This window comes from Syngnathus acus, chromosome 11, assembly GCF_901709675.1.
Source record: "Syngnathus acus chromosome 11, fSynAcu1.2, whole genome shotgun sequence".
Lineage (NCBI taxonomy): Eukaryota > Metazoa > Chordata > Actinopteri > Syngnathiformes > Syngnathidae > Syngnathus > Syngnathus acus.
The window spans coordinates 2,052,977-2,071,958 of record NC_051096.1 but is presented as its reverse complement, the minus strand read 5'-3'; the positions used below and the strand labels follow the sequence as shown (position 1 = coordinate 2,071,958).

Sequence of the window (18,982 nt, the reverse complement as noted above, 5' to 3'; positions counted from 1 at the left end):
CTCAAGCGAAGCAAATACGCACGAAAAATAAACACAAATGTTGATATGAACGTAAAAGAGCCGCATGAAACTAGCCAAAGAGCCGCATGCGGCTCGCGAGCCGCGGGTTGGCCACCGCTGGTGTAGAGGCCTGACAGAGTGCAATCCACTTCTCCATGTTGAGATCTGGACACACAGCTAACAACTGCCGTGAAGAAAACACTAACTGTTAAAAAAAAGAAAAAAAAAAAGAACATGCCCCCTTCACATTTCTGACTGCCCCCTCTTATGTGCATTCCTAGAACCGGCCCTGCTTGTGAGTCAGTGCCTTAGCGTCATACAGTACGTTTGTAAATCTGACTCTGTCAGTGCCTCACCAACACCAACCCTCACCGCACGTCATTGGAGAAGACCTGCTCACAGATGTATGTGGATCCGAAGATTGCCAGGACCCCAAATGCATAGCTCTTCATGTTTATGTAGCTGTCGGGGATGGCATTCCATGTCTCAAACGCAAGTTTGTCCTGTTTTGGAAGGTTTGCAATGTCGCTCCATTTGTGATTCTGAGTGAGAACGGCCTTCTGACGGGATACATTTTCGAGATCAGCTGTCAAGCTTTTGAGCTTCAACACCCAGATGTCCTTGTCGGCCAGTTCCAGCTCCAGATCAGGTTGACTTACACCTGCAAATGCAGTCATGTTCAACAGGGATGGATCGATGGTCAGGGGAGTGACAGGGAAGGATAAGGTGTTTTTTTCCTCTCTGAACTCACAGAATCGTTTTGCAAATGATGTTTGCATTGCAGTGATTACAGATTGCAAATACTGTGAATTGATGGCATTGCCGGCTTGTTGGAACTCTCTCAAAGCGGGGAAGTGATAGAGTGTACCTCGCTGTAAATCCTTGGCGAACACTGTCAATTTGCGCTCGAATCCCAGCACCTCTTCCAGCATGTGCAGAGCTGTGCCTCCTTGGCCCTGAAGAGATGTGTTCAACGTGTTCAGGTGCGCTGTCATATCAACCATGAAGTGGAGTTTTTCCAGCCACCCTGGCTGTTCCAGCTCAGGAAAAGTGAGCCTTTTGTTGCTGAGGAAAACTTTCACCTCGTCCAGACACGCCGCAAAGCGTTTCAGCACTTCCCCTCTGGACAGCCACCGGACTTTGTTATGCAGCAAGAGATCAGAATACGCGCTGTCCAACTCATCCAGTAATGAGCGGAACTGACGCCGATTGAAACCTTTTGCCATTAGTTTGTTAACAATCTGAATGACAACATCCATTACTTCTGTGCATTCTGGAGGAAATGTTTGCGCACACCATGCTTCTTGATGCAAGATGCAATGGAATGTCAGCAACCTTCTATCCAGTGACTTCTGCAGTAAAGCCACAAAGCCCTTCTGAGCTCCCCTCATAGATGGTGCCCCATCAGTAGCCACGGACACCAGGTGGGTGGTCTTTATTTCTTCTGTTCTTAAACAATCCAAGACAGCCTCGCAGATGTCCTCCCCCCGTGTTTGGCCTTTTAACGGTATCAATTCAATCATTTCTTCCTGTGGCCCGGCAGCGCTCACGTATCGGCACAACAGCGCTATTTGTTCAATGTCATTTTTGTCTTTGGACAAATCACAGGCGATTGCATACGCCAAAGCTGAATTGATATCTTCAATCTGCTTTCTGGTGACGTTTTCTGCCATCTTCACAGTTCTGTCTTGGACAGTTTTTGCAGAGAGAGGCATGTCTTTTATTTTCTGCAAAATGTCATCTTTGTTTTTGAAGTGCGAGAACAGATGTTCTGAAATCTTAATAAATGTTTCTTTGATCTGTAAATGGCTTCCCATGCTTGACTATTTCCTGAGCAGCCACGAAACTTGCACATGTAGTTGAATTTCCAGTCTTCATCCACTTCTTGAAGTGACTTCTGCTCACATCAGCCTTCCGCATCAGCTCCGAAACGGCCTTTTTTTCGCTCCTCTCCCTTGGGATATTTTTTAGCAAAGGCCGAGTGTTTGTTCTCGAAATGTCTCGCAACATTTGACTTTTTGTTTGCCAATTTTTTACCACATATTAAGCAGACTGGTAAACCAGTTTCATCAGCAGTGAAAGCAAAAGAATCTGCCCACGTAGCATTAAACGTTCTGTTATCTTCAGAAATTTTCCTTTTCTTGGATTTATCCATCATTTACCTTCCAGGCAGGGGTCAAAAAATCACGCTGGTAGTGTGCTGGAAAAACGCCGGCTGCCAGACGTGAGGGACGCCAGGAATTTGAATGCCGCACATCGGCGGATGTGACGCATATTTTGGGCGGTAAAAATATTCAAAACGTTTAATTTTAATGTTACAGGTTTACCATAATCTTCAAATTCAGAATTATATTTTAAAATGAACAAACTAAAATAAAATTTTATTTTTATAAAATACTCATTATTTTCCAAAGTCACAGGGAGCCACAACAGAAGGATGAAAGAGACACATGTGGCTCCGGAGCCATGGGTTGCCGACCTATGGCCTAGAGTCACATAGTTCAAGTTGAGTCTCAAACCAGGCCAGTCTCAAAATAAGCGAGGTACAAAACTCTTGAAGCAAATAGTGTCATGTCACCAAGTTCAAGTCGAGTCTCCCGAGCCAACCAAGTGTACAACCAGGGATACTCTGGCGCACATCATCCAGCAATATATAAGAAGTTCAACATCATTTATGTAAGATAGCGGTTCACGATTGTCCCCATTCATGACGTATCGTATGGTGTTAATGCTTTGGCTTTGTTTTTGATTGTGTTATTCCGGATCACAGTAAACAAATCAAGCTGTACTATTTGTTTCTATGCAGAGGATAACAAATATGTCCCTGTGTTGTTATAGTGTTTGTTATGTGTTGATGGGCCATTTGTGTTTAAATACCACCACCACAAAGATGCTATCTGTTGGCCTATTTATGGCAGTACCCTTTATGTGTTAACCAAGCAAATGTAGAGGTGAAGCAACCAAATGTAACATTAAAATAACATCACATTTCACAACATTTATATCGTGTTTTATTGACACATTTGATTGACATTCACTTGATTTCCGCGATGACAAAAATTGGCAACTGCTTTTTTCTTTCTTTCAGAGAGAGTAAAATTCCAAACGCAGCGACACCTCCCATCGTCATGCTGAACTTCTTAAGACAGCCAACCTGTTGAGCGTGACTCGACAGCGGCTCTGTTGGTCGCAGTCGAGTAGCGCACACTCCGCTTTGCAGTTCCACGTTGGGCATTGATTGGTGAATATGTTTAGCCGCAAATAAGGGCAGTCAAGAAGCTCACCTTCTGAGAAACGTGTTAGTTGTTTATTAGATGAAGACCTGGGATCAAACGGCATTTCAAAATAGGAAATACAATCAAACAAGAATGAAGCTTGTCGCTATTGTCGTTGAAACCATCCAAAAACTTAATTTAACCGAAACATAATTATCGTTGAAGAAGAAAAAAACATCTGTGTTGTGATGAGAAAGTCCCCTGAAAGAATTCCGACGCCTGAAGAAAGAAGAGCAGAGCAAAATAATCAACAAGAATCCAAATGTTCCCTAACCCACCTCCAGAATCCGAAGACCACGTGTAGTCAGCATGAGCTAACTTACCAGGTGACCGTTGCTGCCTCTCACCCGGAAACAGGCTCAGAATCGGTGGAAACAGCTAAAAGCCAGAGAGGTTAATAATTTAATGACAATAATTTTGATGAAGAACGTCATTCCATTCCTTTCAATGGAAAAAAAAAAGCATTTGCGAGCGTATCTCAGGCCACCAGTGTACGCAGCTGCCATTTTCCGGCATTGACACTTTAGGTTTGAATCAAATCTTGACATGGCTGCCTTGTTATTGTGGCGCGAAGGAAGCGGAAAACGTTTTACTTACAAGCTTGAGAGTATTTGGCTGAAATGAAAGAGAAGCAAGAGGAGATTAGGAATAGTCACAAACAATGTTCTCTTTGGATGTTCCTGACGGAGCAAACATTTGTGTCGCTCAACTTGTTTGCTTTTGAGACGCTTGGCAAGGAACATCACCACCGCCACCAGAGCGAGGACCACCAATGGGACGGCGATGCCCACCGCCTTCTTCCTGCCTTGCTCTTCTTCACACGGCAAAGCGCGGAGAGAGACACGTCAATGACCCGCGAGAGCCCACAGCCAATCGGACGTGTCTGAGCCGGGACAAACGCTCACCCTGGTTGCTCAGGATGCTTCCGGCGTCCAGCTTGATGACGATGCCTTCCGAGACGCCGGCCAGCCGGAACACGCATTCGTACTCCCGCTCCGCCGCGGCGGGCGTCACCTCCACTTTCAGCTCGACCGAGGTCTGGAAGGTTCCGTCGTGGTTGGGGCGGGTCTCCCCCATCTCCACGTCCTCGTGGATCTCCTCGCCGTTCTTCCTCCAAATGAGGGACGATGTAATGGGGTAGAGACCCGTGGCGTGGCAGGTGACCGGAGAGGAAGGCGCCTTCTGCAGGAGAGACACCTTGGGAAGCTCTGCACGCGGGGGCAAAGATGGAGGGAAACGCGTGAGGAGGGCACAAAAGATGGAGCGAATGTAAAGGGAGGAAAGAGAGAAAGTGTGTGCGTGAGGTTGAGAGAAGGTGTGAGAGCGCAACGTACCGGTTCTCGTCAGGAAGTCCCTCCCGTTGCTCACATGCTTCTTCAAATCAGAAGGACACTCCTTAGTGTAGTAATTCTTCCTGGCTTCATTGTACCCATCTATTTGGTCAAACTTCAATTTGGGGATGAAAGCTTGTGGATGTGCTGCGATCCATGTCATCGTCTTCGCCTCAATTGATATGACGTCTTCTCCATCGTGACGGTGGTGCTGCCAACCATCAACCTCCCCAGTCTCATCATCCCGTTCACAGCCGCTTATCACCTGAATCATGTGAACACCTGAAAGGATCGCACGCAAGATTCAGTGACGATAATCAGAGAGAAGTCAGCAGTGACACGTCTGTTTATTAGGTGTGAAGGAAAAAAAGTGTACCAGCACATGAAATGAATTTTACGAGCGGACGCTCGGACGTAAACAAACCTCCAGTTTGGTTGAAGCGCTTTTTAGCGGTTTCAATGTTGTCCTTCATGTTCTGCTCATTCTGAATATTGATCACCGTCTCTATCTCCCAGAAGTGCGGATTATCTTCTGTGATTTTGTTCACCCAGTCATGTTTGGCTTTCGTTTCCCTGTGGTTGCTGTCAAACTGCTGAATCTGAACGCCGTCAACATACGCCGCCTCCAAGAACTCTGGTAGCTTTGCAACTTGAGAGCTGGTCTTGAAATAATTGAGCGTGTGAATGACTGAAAGACAAACACAAAAATGACACCCATGATCTTGCTTTGTTTTCACATTAAGCAATCTTGTGCAATTCACGTTTTCAATGATTCTGTCTTCAGTTGGAACATTGCAGCACTTGACATGTTGGAGTTCATGTTTATCCAAGCGCATTCTTTCGCTCAAATTTGTCAGTGATTTGACAATTGTTTGTTTTCTGCTGGTTGTTGATAAATATGTTAGATTCCAGCGGGATGCCCCTCATCAGCGATTTAAATCCACTTGTGAAAAAAATATAATGACATAACTTTTGCCATTCTCTTTAATTTGCCCAAAAAACTTTTCCAATTACGTAATTGATCATATATTGTCTATTCAGGAGGCAATACAATGTTTTGTTTTTTATTATGAGAGATTAGATACAACTTTATTGCCGTTACTTACCGTGAAATGTTCATTATCAATTGCAAAGACTCTACTGTCAAACATTTCATTACTGTACATGAGCTTTTCCATCATTAACCAAATGGATATTCATGCAGGTATACATCACCTTGCTTTGTGTCACTTTTAAGTTTTTCAACTTTATTAGCTAAATATTCCAAAAGTTATAATAATAGCATTGTGTTCCCGTCTAACTACGAGAAAACGAGTTGAACACTCGTGAAGGAATATTCCGCTCATGAAATGTTGACGCAGCAGACATGTGAAGAAAATGTAACCAAACAAAATAATAATAAATGCGTCAGTTCAAAATCAAGAGCGTCAATTTTGAGGATAATAAACTGAGTTGTAAGCAAAGTAAACTTACTAGGTGTAAATTTGCACGGCCGCAATCATTGCAAGCATCAAGTTGTCTTTTGCGATTTTAGTCAAAAGGGGTGGGTATTTGGTCAAAGTTGCGACAAGTGACTCGTCCGACGGGCGGACGAGGAAGTACAGAAAACAGCAGACGCGCTTCGACTACTTCCCACTTAAGCCAATTGGAGTTCAGCCTGGCGATGACGTCACTGAGGGCTGGGTCCACAATAAACCGTGTGGTAAAACATCGCCTTCTCCTGCTGGTAGGGGTGCGGAACACCTGCGTGAAGCTCGCCCCACAGCCCACGCAAAATTTAAATAGTCCGTTTCGTTCGTGCTTCGTTTGTGCTGGTTTGTGCAGCAAAAAATGTATATCGTTTGAGTCATGGAAAGTAATATGAATAATGCAACCTAAAACATCATTCAAACGCTACAGTAGCCTGCTAACCATCTTAATGATGTGTTTGATGATGTATTTTTAGGATCAAATCTTTCACCCATTGTCAGCGCTTTAATAGTGGAGTCAAGTGACACAGCGGTATTCTATTATTCTGCCATTGGGCCGGTTGGATTTGAAACAAAAAAATCAAATACTTTGACACATGACTTGGCGTCACTTTGGTTGAAGTGACCCCAAAGGTTGTGGCTCTTTTTTTGCTCGCTTCCCCTCTTTCCCATCCCGAATGAAATCAAAGTGGTGTCCAAAGTCTGGACAAAGGTGGCCCAAGTAATATCGCGTTCCGTCGGGCAAAGACGTGCACACGTACAAAGGGTCTCCGCGGGAACGCGCTCTTCCAAGGGTGCTGAGGAGCGAGCCAGCCAGCGAGCGGAGAGGAACTGATAGTCACGGAGATGATTCTGTAGCTTTGTTTTATGAGGTGTGAAATTCCAACATGTCCTTTGCTAGTCCTTTGCTAGCTCAAAAAAACCCCAACAACAACTTTTCTCTCCCCGAGTGGTAGGCGGAATGACAGAAGTGGACTGGATTTCAGTCCTTGAAATTATTCAGCATCTTGAAACTGGTTGATAATTATCGTGAGAAGAAATATGCTTTGCTGATTTTTTTGGTGCATATATTATTTCAGTTTATTTATTTCATATTTGATTCTTGTCAGTCATGCAAGTGACACCATTTGAAGAAAAACTTGCAACTGGCCATGAAATCTTTTTTTTTTTGTTGTAACTACCAGAAAAAAAGTCAGGGAGCACGTGGACTGAATTTACAGTCCCTGAAATGATTCAGCATCTCCAAACTGTTTGACGATGATCTATCTCATGAAAGAAAATTCTTCTTCCTTCTTCAGTGACATTACACTCACTCATGCACGAGAGCACCGAAATGACCGTCCGGCTCACTTCGACGTGGCACTTGCCTGCATCCAGGCATCAATCGGCTACAAGCAAATACCAAAGCTATTTTGCCAACATCACAAGAAAAGTATCAATTTGAGAACCAAGGTTTCCTTAATAAGTATCGGTGTGTCTGGGAGTTAAGTTTCGTCTTGTCTCATTTCCAGTACAGTGACGCTCAGGCCGTCTTGGTTCCATTTAAGGTCATTCAGCGACACACCGTTTCCTTGCCGTCAATAGGAATTTTACCGATTCCACCATTGTCTTCTTCAGACATATTACACTCGCTCATGCGCGAGAGCACCGAAATGACCGTCCGACTGTGTGTGTGTGTGTGCGTGCGTGTGTGTGTGCGTGTGTGCATGCGTGTGTGTGTGCGTGCGTGGGTGGGTGCGTGCGTGCGTGTGTGTGCGCGTGCGCGCGTGCATGAGTGTGTGTGTGTGTGTGTGTGTGCATGCGTGTGCGAGAGAGTTAGGTTTCGTTTTCTTCTTATCTTGAAGACATTTTTCTGACCAGATGCTGTTGATGTTTCCAGCTCAGTTACGCCCAGGCCGTCTTGGTTTCATTCAAGGTGCGTGTGTCATTTTGCTGCCAACTATTGTTAAGCACACTGCCAGCTTTCCTCTGCTGCCCAACCACCGCCAACACGCTGACCCGACTGCCAAGGACAGATGGAGCTTCAGACCATGCAGGTTGTAATTGCATCATTTACAGTGCATGCGTGCGTTTGTGTGATTATCAAAACTTTGGTCAGCACTTAGGAAGCTTGATCTGTTTTTTCAAAGGCAGCCCTTATACTCGGCCTAAAAAACGTCTTTTAATTTTCTTTCTAAGTTGTTCGAACTCATATCAATGCATATTTTGATATCATTCAGAAAAGGCACCCTCCGTTTTATTTGATCCTTTATTTCCAAATATGCGTTGATATGAGTTAGAACAACTTTGGAAGAAAATAATCATTCAAAAAGATATCTTCTTGGGGTGGTTGCAGGTCGGCCCCAACTGTCGCCCGGCAATGGCCTAGTCTGCCTAGTTGTTCTAACGCATATAAATGCATATTTTGATATCATTCATAAAAGGCAACCTCCGTTTTATATGATCCTTTATATCCAAATATGCATTGATATGAGTTAGAACAACTTTGAAAGAAAATAACGGTTAAAAAAGAGATCTTTTGGGGGTGGGTGCAGGGAATGGCCTCGTCTGCCTAGTGGCAGGGCCGCCATTGCATGTCTCAACCGTACATTTATTCTGCGTGTCAATCAATGTATATGAAAACATTTAAGTGGATATTTTATGATTAGAACATTCAAAAATTGTTTCATACATGTAAATAGTACAATAATAGTACAAACAACATGCAGAAAATATTGTATCAATATTGAAAATGTAAATATTAGTTACCAACGTACATACGTTAGTGAAACGTTAACATTTTGTTTTGTTTGTTTGTTAATTTCGAACTACAAGAAAAAAGTAAAAAATACAGAAAATGATAACTCCATAGTACAAAAGAAAAAATGATATTGCATTCTAATTTTCCCTTTGTAGTAAATTCATATTTGTTCAAAAGGGAGTAGAAGGAAGCCGAAGCTTATCTGACTCTACCCCTTGTAACTACATATGTCTTTGATTCTGTCAAGATTGGACCATCGTCAAATATATAAAAGAAATAAATACAAAATAAATACAAAAGCAACTTAAACAACTTCACAGCATATTACGGTATCCCGTCAATATTTTGTCCTTAGACATCTTTTTAAACTTAGGTAAGGTACTACAGTTCTTTAGTTCTTCACTGCTGGTGTTCCATAATTCCACACTGTTATACAATGTAACTTTAAGTTTGTCCTCACCAAATCTCTTTTAAACATAATGTGTTCCTCTTAAATAATAGGTACTTTCCCTCCACTCAAACAACCTCTGGATACTGTTTGGCAATTGATTATTTTTTATTTTGTACATGAGTTGGATGGTTTTAAAGTCGACTAGGTCGTTGTGTTTCAGTGAGTTCAGTTTAATAAAGAGAGGGTTAGATGGTTCTCTATAATCAGCATTATTCACAAGTCGTATTGCTTTTTTTTTTTGGAAGAATAAAGATTAGATCTGTGTTTGTTTTCTATGTATTGCCCCACACCTCCACACAGTAAATAATGTATGGGAGTATGAAGGAGCAGTACAAGGAATATAATGATGACTGATTTATAAGCGTGTGTGTGTGCGCGCGTGTGCGCGCGTGTGCGCATGTGTAACATACGGAGATGCGACGTTCCGTTGTTAACCTTGGTTAACCAGGGACCTCTAGTGGTCACAATTGACCATAGCAGAAGTATACATCTTGTTGAGGACTCCTTTATTGTTATTATAACAACTTTTTGTAACAAGGTATACAATACTGTAAATATGTCTTCAGAAGTCTTTTACTATGACAACTTCTTTGATAACAGCGTACAAGACTGCAAATAGACTAACTTCAGACATTTGAATTCACACCTTTGTCCCTCATCTGGACTTAGGACCGTTCCGCGACCACTGACGACGGCGTGGTCGTCGGCCAGTCAGAGACGTGAGTCAGCTTATCCATCACTCTACTCCAGTCCTATTTTTTTGGAATGCTATTTTATGTCTGTACGGCGACCTTGAGTGCTTTGAAACGCGCCTTATCAATCAAATGTATTGTTATGATTACTCGACGACAAAGTCTGCCGTTTGGAGTTGCATCCTTTTTTCTGAAATAGCGCCGGGCTCGCGACGTTACATGGCTTTGCCTTGGCTGGCATTCTCCTCAGCTTAAGAGCTCTTGTCTTTTTTTGTGTTTCAGTCGGTTGGGTTTGCCGTTTCAACGTCCATCTCATCGGAGACAAGACACCACACCATGGTGGCGTTTGGTATTGCTCCTCTTTATTGTTCCTTGCGCACACACGCACACACACACACACACGCACACACACACGCACACACACACGCACACACATTCACAGCGTCGTCAAACGTGGGAATCGAACTCACGGTGTCCGCACCAATGTTCCCTCTAATTTTTCAAGTGTCTAGTGTGAGTGTAATAAATAAATGAGGAAATACAGGAATGAATCAATCAGTCCAAAAATACATGTATAGATGAATGAAGAAATAGATAGATAAAGACCAATCAATCAATCAACCAGCCAACCAGCCAACCAACCAACCAACCAACCAACCATCCATCCATCCATCCATCCATCCATCCATCCATCCATCCATCCATCCATCCATCCATCCATCAAAGAAATCTTGTCAATGACAACTTGAACTTGCTCGGGGTCGCATTTTGTGTTGTGTACAGCCCGTTCCTTTTCTGTCGGTCTTTTGCGCTCTCTCGCAATAATGTACCGACTGAGCCCAGACCGAGCTGTCGTCCCGTCTCGTTGCCGCAAACAAGGTCAAAACCAACGTCAAGTGGAAAGGAAACTTCACGTCACTTGGCTAAACACAAAATACGGCATTAGACGCACGCAGAACAAACAACACGTACACAGCTAGGGACATTCGTACGGAGTAAGCAAGAATAGAATGAGAGCACAAAATGTCAAATGACAAGTGGATCGGCGAACCACCAAAGCGCAAGGTACGCATCGGATTGACGCGCACGCGCTTGACAAATGGCTTGGTCGAGTTGAAAGCATTTGCAAGTCGTTCGCTCCGTCGGGGGAGAGGGAGAGGCAGAGACAGAGAGAGAGAGAGAGAGAGAGAGAGAGAGAGAAAGAGAGAGAGACGCCGCCGCCTGTGACGTCGTTTGCGCTCAGTTTGTTCAGATACGCTGGGGCTCCATTCTGGCGGTGGTCCCGACGCTCCTCTTGGCCGTGGTTGTCATCCAAAACATCGTCTTCTTCCACTTCAACAGGTACGTACGCACGCACGCACGCAATGAACAAACACTTGACCACCACAAGTTACAACTCACCCCCCCCCCCCCCCCCCCAAACACACACCCCACACACACACACACACACACACACACACACACACATGATGGCAGCTTCATGTATACCCTTTATGTGTTCCAAGGCCTCAGGACATCGTCAAAGAGTTGGGCGCGCTGGTGGCGACTTTGCCCAACAGCATCCCGGACCACAACTGCACCGACTTAGCCTGCCACTGGGCGGCACTGCAGACGGCATTGGCAGAGCTGAAGGCAGGTCAGACGGCATTGGCAGAGCTGAAGGCAGGTCAGACGGCATTGGCAGAGCTGAAGGCAGGTCAGGAGGCAGGTCAGACCGCATTGGCAGAGCTGAAGGCAGGTCAGGAGGCGGGTCAGACCAATGCGGCAGAGCTGAAGGCAGGTCAGACGGCAGGTCAGACGGCATTGGCAGAGCTGAAGGCGAGTCACACCGCGATTTCCAGCGACCTGGAGAAGAGTCAGACCGCATTGGCAGAGCTGAAGGCAGGTCAGACGGCAGGTCAGACGGCATTGGCAGAGTTGAAGGCAGGTCAGACGGCAGGTCAGACGGCATTGGCAGAGCTGAAGGCAGCTCAGACCACATTGGCAGAGCTGAAGGCAGGTCAGGAGGCAGGTCAGACGGCATTGGCAGAGCTGAAGGCAGGTCAGGAGGCGGGTCAGACCGCATTGGCAGAGCTGAAGGGAGGTCAGACGGCAGGTCAGACGGCATTGGCAGAGCTGAAGGCAGCTCAGACGGCAGGTCAGACGGCATTGGCAGAGCTGAAGGCAGGTCAGACGGCATTGGCAGAGCTGAAGGCAGCTCAGACGGCAGGTCAGACAGCATTGGCAGAGCTGAAGGCAGGTCAGGAGGCAGGTCAGACCGCATTGGCAGAGCTGAAGGCAGGTCAGACGGCATTGGCAGAGCTGAAGGCGAGTTACACCGCGATTTGCAGCGACCTGGAGGCGAGTCAGAGCCTGCTGGCCAAAGTCTGGGAGGAGATTCGCAGCAACAAAGGGCTTCTGAATCAGACACTGAAAGACCTGGAGACGGACTACAAGAACATGTCTCAGGTGATGTGGACATTTGAGGACTTCACGTCCCTCCCTCCCTCCCTCCTTCCTCTTACACACAAACTACTATCTCCTTTGAATAAGAACAAAAGTATTGTTGAAAGATGCAAACAAAGTGTCCCAGTTGGAGATCTCATTTCAGTTCTTTCAAACGCTTGGTGCGCAGGAGCTGTCACAAGAGAACAAGGACTTCAGTTTGGGTTTGTCCAGCCTGCAGCAGAAAGTGGTGGATCAGCCCACACTTAACAGGGAACTCCATGGTAGCTAGCGAGCGAGCGTGTCCAGTTTGTTTAAAGCGGGCATCTATTTTGCGCTCTCACATGTTTTTTTTTTTTTTTTTGCTTCAGGTCTCATGCCCAGAGACTGCAGTGACGTCATGGCGGCGGGAAAGTCCCAAAGTGGAGTCTATACCATCTTTAGCGGGTCCAACAGCTTCGAGGCTTACTGCAACATGTGGCAGGACGGGGGAGGCTGGACCGTAAGTGCTTGACCCCCCCCCAAAAAAACACCCCAAAGTTCCCCTCGTGAAGCCTTCCCCAATAAAGTTGGCACTTTTCTTCAATGCTGAACGTCCAGTTGGCCAGTCATGCTCGTTTGCTCCGCTGATGGTGTGTGTGTGTGTGTGTTTGCAGGTGATCCAGAGGAGAAAGGACGGCTCCGTCGACTTCTTTCTGGGTTGGAACGACTATCGAAACGGCTTTGGAGACCTCGCCGGAGAGCACTGGCTCGGTCTGAAACAAAGACATCCTTCTTGTCAAGCCTTTGTGGTTTGCGTGACGTGACGCCGCCGCCTTTGCGTGTTTGCAGGCCTGCAAAACATCCACGCTCTGACGGCCTCGGGCGCTTACCAGTTGCGGATCGACTTCACCATATTCGACGGCCGCAATTACTACGCTCTCTACGACGACTTTTCGGTGGGCCGGAACTCGCTGGACCCCGAGAAGGACGGCTACCCGCTGCTTGTGAGCGGCTACTCTGGAAACGCAGGTAGCGACCCCCGCCGGGGGCGGTTGGCACACTCGAGAGCCTGTGCCGCCTGCGTGTGCTCAAAAGCAAGTTTGTATGCTTTGCAGGCCATAGCTTCAACGACCATTCTGGGATGAAGTTCACCACCAAAGACCGCGACCAAGACAAGAGGATAGGTAGCAATTGCGCCAATGACTACAAGGGCGCTTGGTGGTACTACAGCTGTCACTTGTCCAACCTGAACGGGCTGTACAAGGCAACCGGCACCTGCGGCAGTAGCAATGCAGTCTGGGATAATTTGGGGCCATCACGGTATGCCTGCCTGAGATTCGTGGAGATGAAGATCCGGCCCAAAAAGTGAGCCGGCGGAGCCTGGGAACGGCATCCCCGTGGGATCACGTGGGTGCTGCCCGACGTCACCCATTTGTGCAGCGCTCGTCAAGTAAGATGGCGGTGCGCAAATGTGTGTCGGATTTGGCCCGGGTAAATTGGCTTAAGTGCAATTCCGAATTTCACCAGAAGCTTGACACGAGAGAGACCTGACAAACGGTTAGTTGGAAGTTAGTTCCTCAAAATGAACTGTTATTAAAAAGCAGTTCGGCGCTGTTGCAGTTCCACATTTCACCAGCAGACGGTGCCGAATTTAGACTGACGTGACATGGTAAATCCTCGTTAGATTAGTCGAAGTTATTGACTCGGGAAACACGACCTGTTTTGAATGGCACACACGCGCGCGCGCGCACACACACACACACACACACACTCACTCTTGGATCATTTTAGGATGTTTTGCTTTGCTATCATAAAATCCCTTACATCTGTTAACATAAGGAGTGTCCATAAGCATAGGGTAGCTACGATTGATTATGTGTTAAGTTAGTGAGTGTTCGATGAAGTTGTGTTTTACAATGACATGGGTTATAGTAAGTGTACATTTGACATTCTCTTGCTTCACCATGAAATAACTAACAGCTGAAGCATTCCAATGACATCTGTTAAAGTAAGGGTACCCACCCATAACCATTGTTTAGTTAGGTTGCGTTGAATATTGAGTTAAGTTTCATTTTCTTCCTTTTTGCGTCATTTCAGTTGAATATTTTCAAACATGGTTTATTGCTGTTGATGTCACAAGGTTGGTTGGATGGATGGATCATCAACATGTATTCAATATGGATGTTTTATTCATACATGAATGTATGCTCACGTGAGTAAGGACTGTTAAAGTAAGGGTCCCCGTAATCATCGTTTAGTTAGTAGTTAAGTTGCATTTTCTTTTCTTTTTTTGAACCAAAATTTGGATTTTGGGAACGAGGCCAACTGATTACTCCACCCATTCCAGCAATTTATACCCTCAGTCTCCTTTTTGTCCCCTCCCTTTACGAATGTTGAGTTTTACAATCCAAAGAGGTTTGCGACGGCATCATTCTCGCTTGAATGAGAAACGGCGAGTGGAATTGTTGTCGTTTGTACGAACAATTGAGATGTATCACTTTTTTCCCTTATTCATTAAACTTTCTCTTGATAATCCTTTGATTTGATGATCTATTGGTTTTTTTTTTTCACGTACATTTTACGACGTGGAGCGAATCGGAATTCGAACAAAAAATTCTAGATGTCAATTTGTTTTTTGCTTCGGTTGTCGAACAAAATTCGGAGGTTGAATTTTTTTTGCTGCTAAATTTAAAAACAAAAGGCACATTTTTAAAATGAACTCTCAATGGATTCGGTTGAATGACATTTTTTGAACACTGAAGTGGGAGAAACAGTAATGTGTACATATTCTGTTAAATTAGACCAGTGCTTCTCAATCATTTTCTGAGATGACACCCCCCCAGGGAGAAGAAAACATTTCGCCCCTCCATGTTATTAACATTGAAGAAAACAAAAATTATATAAAAAAGAAAGATCAACTTACATCAAGAATAACTATTAATAACATTGTTTTTCAGTCTGTAAGAACAGATTCAATGTGCATCACTTTGCCTGAAATTAAAAAACTTTTTTTTTTCAAACTATAAACATTCTTGACCAACTGCCATTTTATGCTGAAAAAACTACAATAAAAAGAATGTCGCGGCGAACGGCAGCTGACTGTGCGCCCGCACGCTACTCACCTGCGTCAAACGAGGCTATCAGGGCGTGTGCGCGCTACTCACCTGAATGTAATCAAGGACGCCAGAATGAAAGACCTAATGGGCAAAAATGGACCTTAGGGAGAGAAAGCCTCTGTAAAAAGGACGCCGAGGTAGGTGTCAGACCTACGTGTGTCATTGCTAGAATTGCAAATGATCTTCAATTTTAATATCTTTTTTTTTTTTTAAATATCTGACCAGTTTTTACTCATCTGATTTGAAAACGAGTTATTTGTCCATCACACACACTGCCGACTTATCACAACGGATACAATGAACGTAGCAGGCGACCTTACTCAGCGGGCCTCTCATCTCTGCCAGGGGATGAGATGCGAAGATCCACTTTCAGGTCCTTGCTCGGGCTTTGCCATTCCCCTCCATCTCATCTCCTTTCCTGTTGCACTTTGGCATTGTCAGCTTGTGTCTGTTTCTGTGTGTGTGTCTGTGTGCGTGTCTGTGTGTGCGTGTGTGTACTCACACAATCGGGGTGGGCTGGCAGGGGTCACGGTTTGCCGGGTCGCCTGGAACTGTCAAGAGGAACAAAGCAGAGTGCAAAACGGCCTGAAATCAAAGATCATGTTCAAGATTGGAAAGCTGCTTTTTTTTTTTCTTCATGTGAGCCTCATGAAATCTATTTTTATTTTTGTCAATGACATAACTTGATTTGACTTTGGCTAGGCTAATTTGTGTGCCACCCAGAATTCCACAGTGGGAGCAGACAGGGTTCTAAAAGCATATGATGATTGACTCTTTGCTTGTTTTTTTTTTTTTTTTTTTTTTGCAGCTCTTTGTAAGTATGAGGGACAATGTTGGACGGGGGGGCGCTTCGGTGGTCTTGGTACGCCATGGTGACCACGGATATAAACAATTCAAAATCTTTCAATTCTTTCTCAAACTACGCTCCTCAAACACTGCTTAATATGAAAAGACTGAAAAAAAGTAAGAAAAATGGCACTCTATAATATTGTATTTTATAGACGCTGCAGTCATTACACAATTGAATAGGCGGAAGATGAATGATTAACTTATTGAAGGTGCCTTCTGCTTGCTTGCTTCGACCACCAGGAGGCAGTATAAAAAAAATATAGCTGTATAATGCTGAGTTTCCGTTTGCTGATTTTGTTCATTCTTGGCCTTTTTTGTTTTCTTGACGCCCACACACAGACAACAACAATTCTATTGATATGTTATCGTTTTGTTTCATCAAATGTATTCTAGACTTTACAAAGTCATCCGATTTTTTTTTTTCAGTCATCCAATTGATTCAAATACGTCTGTTTTTAGGGAGGAAGGTCAGACTGCTTGCTCCTCATCCTCAGTTTAGTCTTAATGACTTCCTTAATGAAAACAGTTGCTGGCTAGTGTGGTAAAATTTGGAGGCCATGCGGCCCTGTATGTTGCCTTAGATGGCCAACTAGCAGCAGTGAGACTACCATAAGCTATTTTTGCTGTACAGAGAGGCTTTAGTTTCAGTAATGTATTGGTACTTAGAATATGGAAGGGCCATTTGTTTGTGACCAGGGAAGGGCCTTGTACATGCCCTTTTAGGGGCATCGAAAGCAACCAGTAGACTGCGACTCGGACCGCAGCTGTTGTCTTGCCAGGTATAAAAGCTGTGGGGCCTCACAGACAAAAAAAGAAGGAAGGGGGCTGCTAACATCTTTGCTTTTGGGGCCACTCGAATTTTTGGAGAGACTTCACTCTGACATCGGTTGAATAAAATCTTTTCCCAATCAGCCGTGTGTGACTGGAGTGTTCCTTCTCTGGGCCAGCCACCGAGTGTTTTTTGAAGACCAGCGAAGAAACAAAGACCATTCACCACAGTAATTACTGTTAGCACATCGAGTATTAAAGATAAAGCACTGGGAACGAACCTAACAGATGGTGCCGTGACCCGTGGTCTTGTGCTCGCTGATCCTGTTTTTCGACATCACGCCATCCCCGCGGAAATTTAAACAATTCAACTGGGCCCAAAAATAAGGTGAGTAGAATACCTTCTTTTTGATAAGAACATTTTCTGCCTACCCCTACGGGGGTAGATTGTTGACATTTCTGAGAACGAGGATTGTGTTTTATGGTTAAATACCGTCATTTTCGGACTATAAGTCGCTCCGGAGTACAAGTCGCATTTTGGGGGTTAATTTATTCGACAAAATCCAACACCAAGAACAGTCATGAACGAGCAACAACAGGCTAAACGATAGGTATGCTAACGTGACGTAAAAACAAACGAAGAGCTGAGAACGGCCCTGACGTAACAGAGTTATTTTAAAAAAACTATTACATAAATAACACGTTTATAAAAGCATCTGTGTCACTCTAATTCATTAAATCCATCGATCGTCCTTTGTCAACAATGTGTGCGCGCCGCTGACGGCGCTTGCACTTCAAAATATTCCACAGGCCCATATAACGATATATAAATTTGAAATCAAATAACTATTATATAAGCAATAATATTATCAAGCCATCTGTGCACTCTAAATCATTAAATCCATCGATCAAATTCCTCGTCCTTTGTCAACAACGCCGTGCGTGAGCCCTGACGTCAGCCTCGTCGTTATTCCACAGATCTCGTATATAACTATATTGTAGCCTTAACAAAGTACAAGGAAAGATGTGGGTTTGGTAAACGGCTCTTTATTTAACAAAACAAACTTCCAGGCGTGTGGCGGCGTGGACTTCCAGCCACGGAAGTGGAAGAGAGCTCCATAGAATAGGACCGGGCGTGCGTAAAAGCCATGACCGAGCCCCATCCACCGTCCCCGGACAGCCACCCGGCCGAGCGCCGGCCCTCGACTTCCATCCACGGACGTGAAAGACAGCTCGGTAAAGTAGGGCCGGGCGTGCGTAAAAGCATTGTCCGAGCCCCATTCACCGTCCCTGGACAGCTACCTGGCCGAGCGCCGGCCCTCGACTTCCATCCACGGAGGTGAAAGACAGCTCGGTAGAGTAGGACCGGGCGTGGGTAAAAGCCATAATAGTTTTTCAAACCTTCTGTGTCACTCCAAATCCTTAAATCCTTCAAAGTCTTCGTCCGCCGTGTCACTTAGAAACAAAGCCGCTAATGATGCCGGTAGTACGTGGGGCCCTTCGTCATCTTCGTCATCCCGTGATCAATCTTTGTCCTTTATGTAAACAACCGCCGCGCCGCGTCGCGCTGCTGACGTCACTTGAAATTCAAATTACAGTAATCCCTTGCTACATCGCGGTTCGTTTATCGCGGTTTCACTGTTTTTTGGGGGGAAATTATTTGAAAAAAAACATATATAAGTCGCTCCTTATTATAAGTCGCCTCCCCACCCAAACTATGAAAAAAAACGCGACTTATAGTCCGAAAATTACGGTATCTGCTATAAACTACTGAAAATATTGAAGTAATGTAAAATAGTGGGAGTTGTGGTAAATGCCAGAATTGTCGAAGTTTATGTTCTTTTGAAAGCGCTTGTGATCTCTTTGTGGGATCACGGAAGGCCAC

General features: G+C 44.9%; 2 protein-coding genes across 3 annotated transcripts in view; one reads left to right on the top strand and one right to left on the bottom strand.

The window, feature by feature from the left end:
- LOC119130207 (fibrinogen C domain-containing protein 1-like) overlaps positions 1-14,259 on the top strand; it is a 559,732-nt gene extending 545,473 nt beyond the window's left edge. Inside the window, exons 3-12 of the mRNA XM_037263941.1 lie at positions 10,241-10,307; positions 11,202-11,299; positions 11,464-11,666; positions 11,751-11,843; positions 11,970-12,406; positions 12,573-12,666; positions 12,754-12,884; positions 13,039-13,135; positions 13,214-13,393; positions 13,480-14,259. Coding sequence (XP_037119836.1) covers positions 10,241-10,307; positions 11,202-11,299; positions 11,464-11,666; positions 11,751-11,843; positions 11,970-12,406; positions 12,573-12,666; positions 12,754-12,884; positions 13,039-13,135; positions 13,214-13,393; positions 13,480-13,733 — 1,654 coding nt within the window. The 3' untranslated portion in view covers positions 13,734-14,259. The remainder of the gene's footprint in view (positions 1-10,240; positions 10,308-11,201; positions 11,300-11,463; positions 11,667-11,750; positions 11,844-11,969; positions 12,407-12,572; positions 12,667-12,753; positions 12,885-13,038; positions 13,136-13,213; positions 13,394-13,479) is intronic.
- Positions 3,286-18,982, bottom strand: part of LOC119130317 (H-2 class I histocompatibility antigen, K-K alpha chain-like) — a 36,353-nt gene continuing 20,656 nt past the window's right edge. The window contains exons 2-8 of one of the 2 annotated variants that reach the window (XM_037264135.1): positions 5,031-5,294; positions 4,610-4,888; positions 4,181-4,483; positions 3,985-4,089; positions 3,873-3,890; positions 3,599-3,653; positions 3,286-3,494 (exon numbers count right to left, since the gene is read on the bottom strand). In XM_037264135.1, coding sequence (XP_037120030.1) covers positions 3,619-3,653; positions 3,873-3,890; positions 3,985-4,089; positions 4,181-4,483; positions 4,610-4,888; positions 5,031-5,294 — 1,004 coding nt within the window. In that variant the 3' untranslated portion in view covers positions 3,286-3,494; positions 3,599-3,618. The remainder of the gene's footprint in view (positions 3,495-3,598; positions 3,654-3,872; positions 3,891-3,984; positions 4,090-4,180; positions 4,484-4,609; positions 4,889-5,030; positions 5,295-18,982) is intronic. The other variant, XM_037264133.1, reaches the window with a different exon arrangement.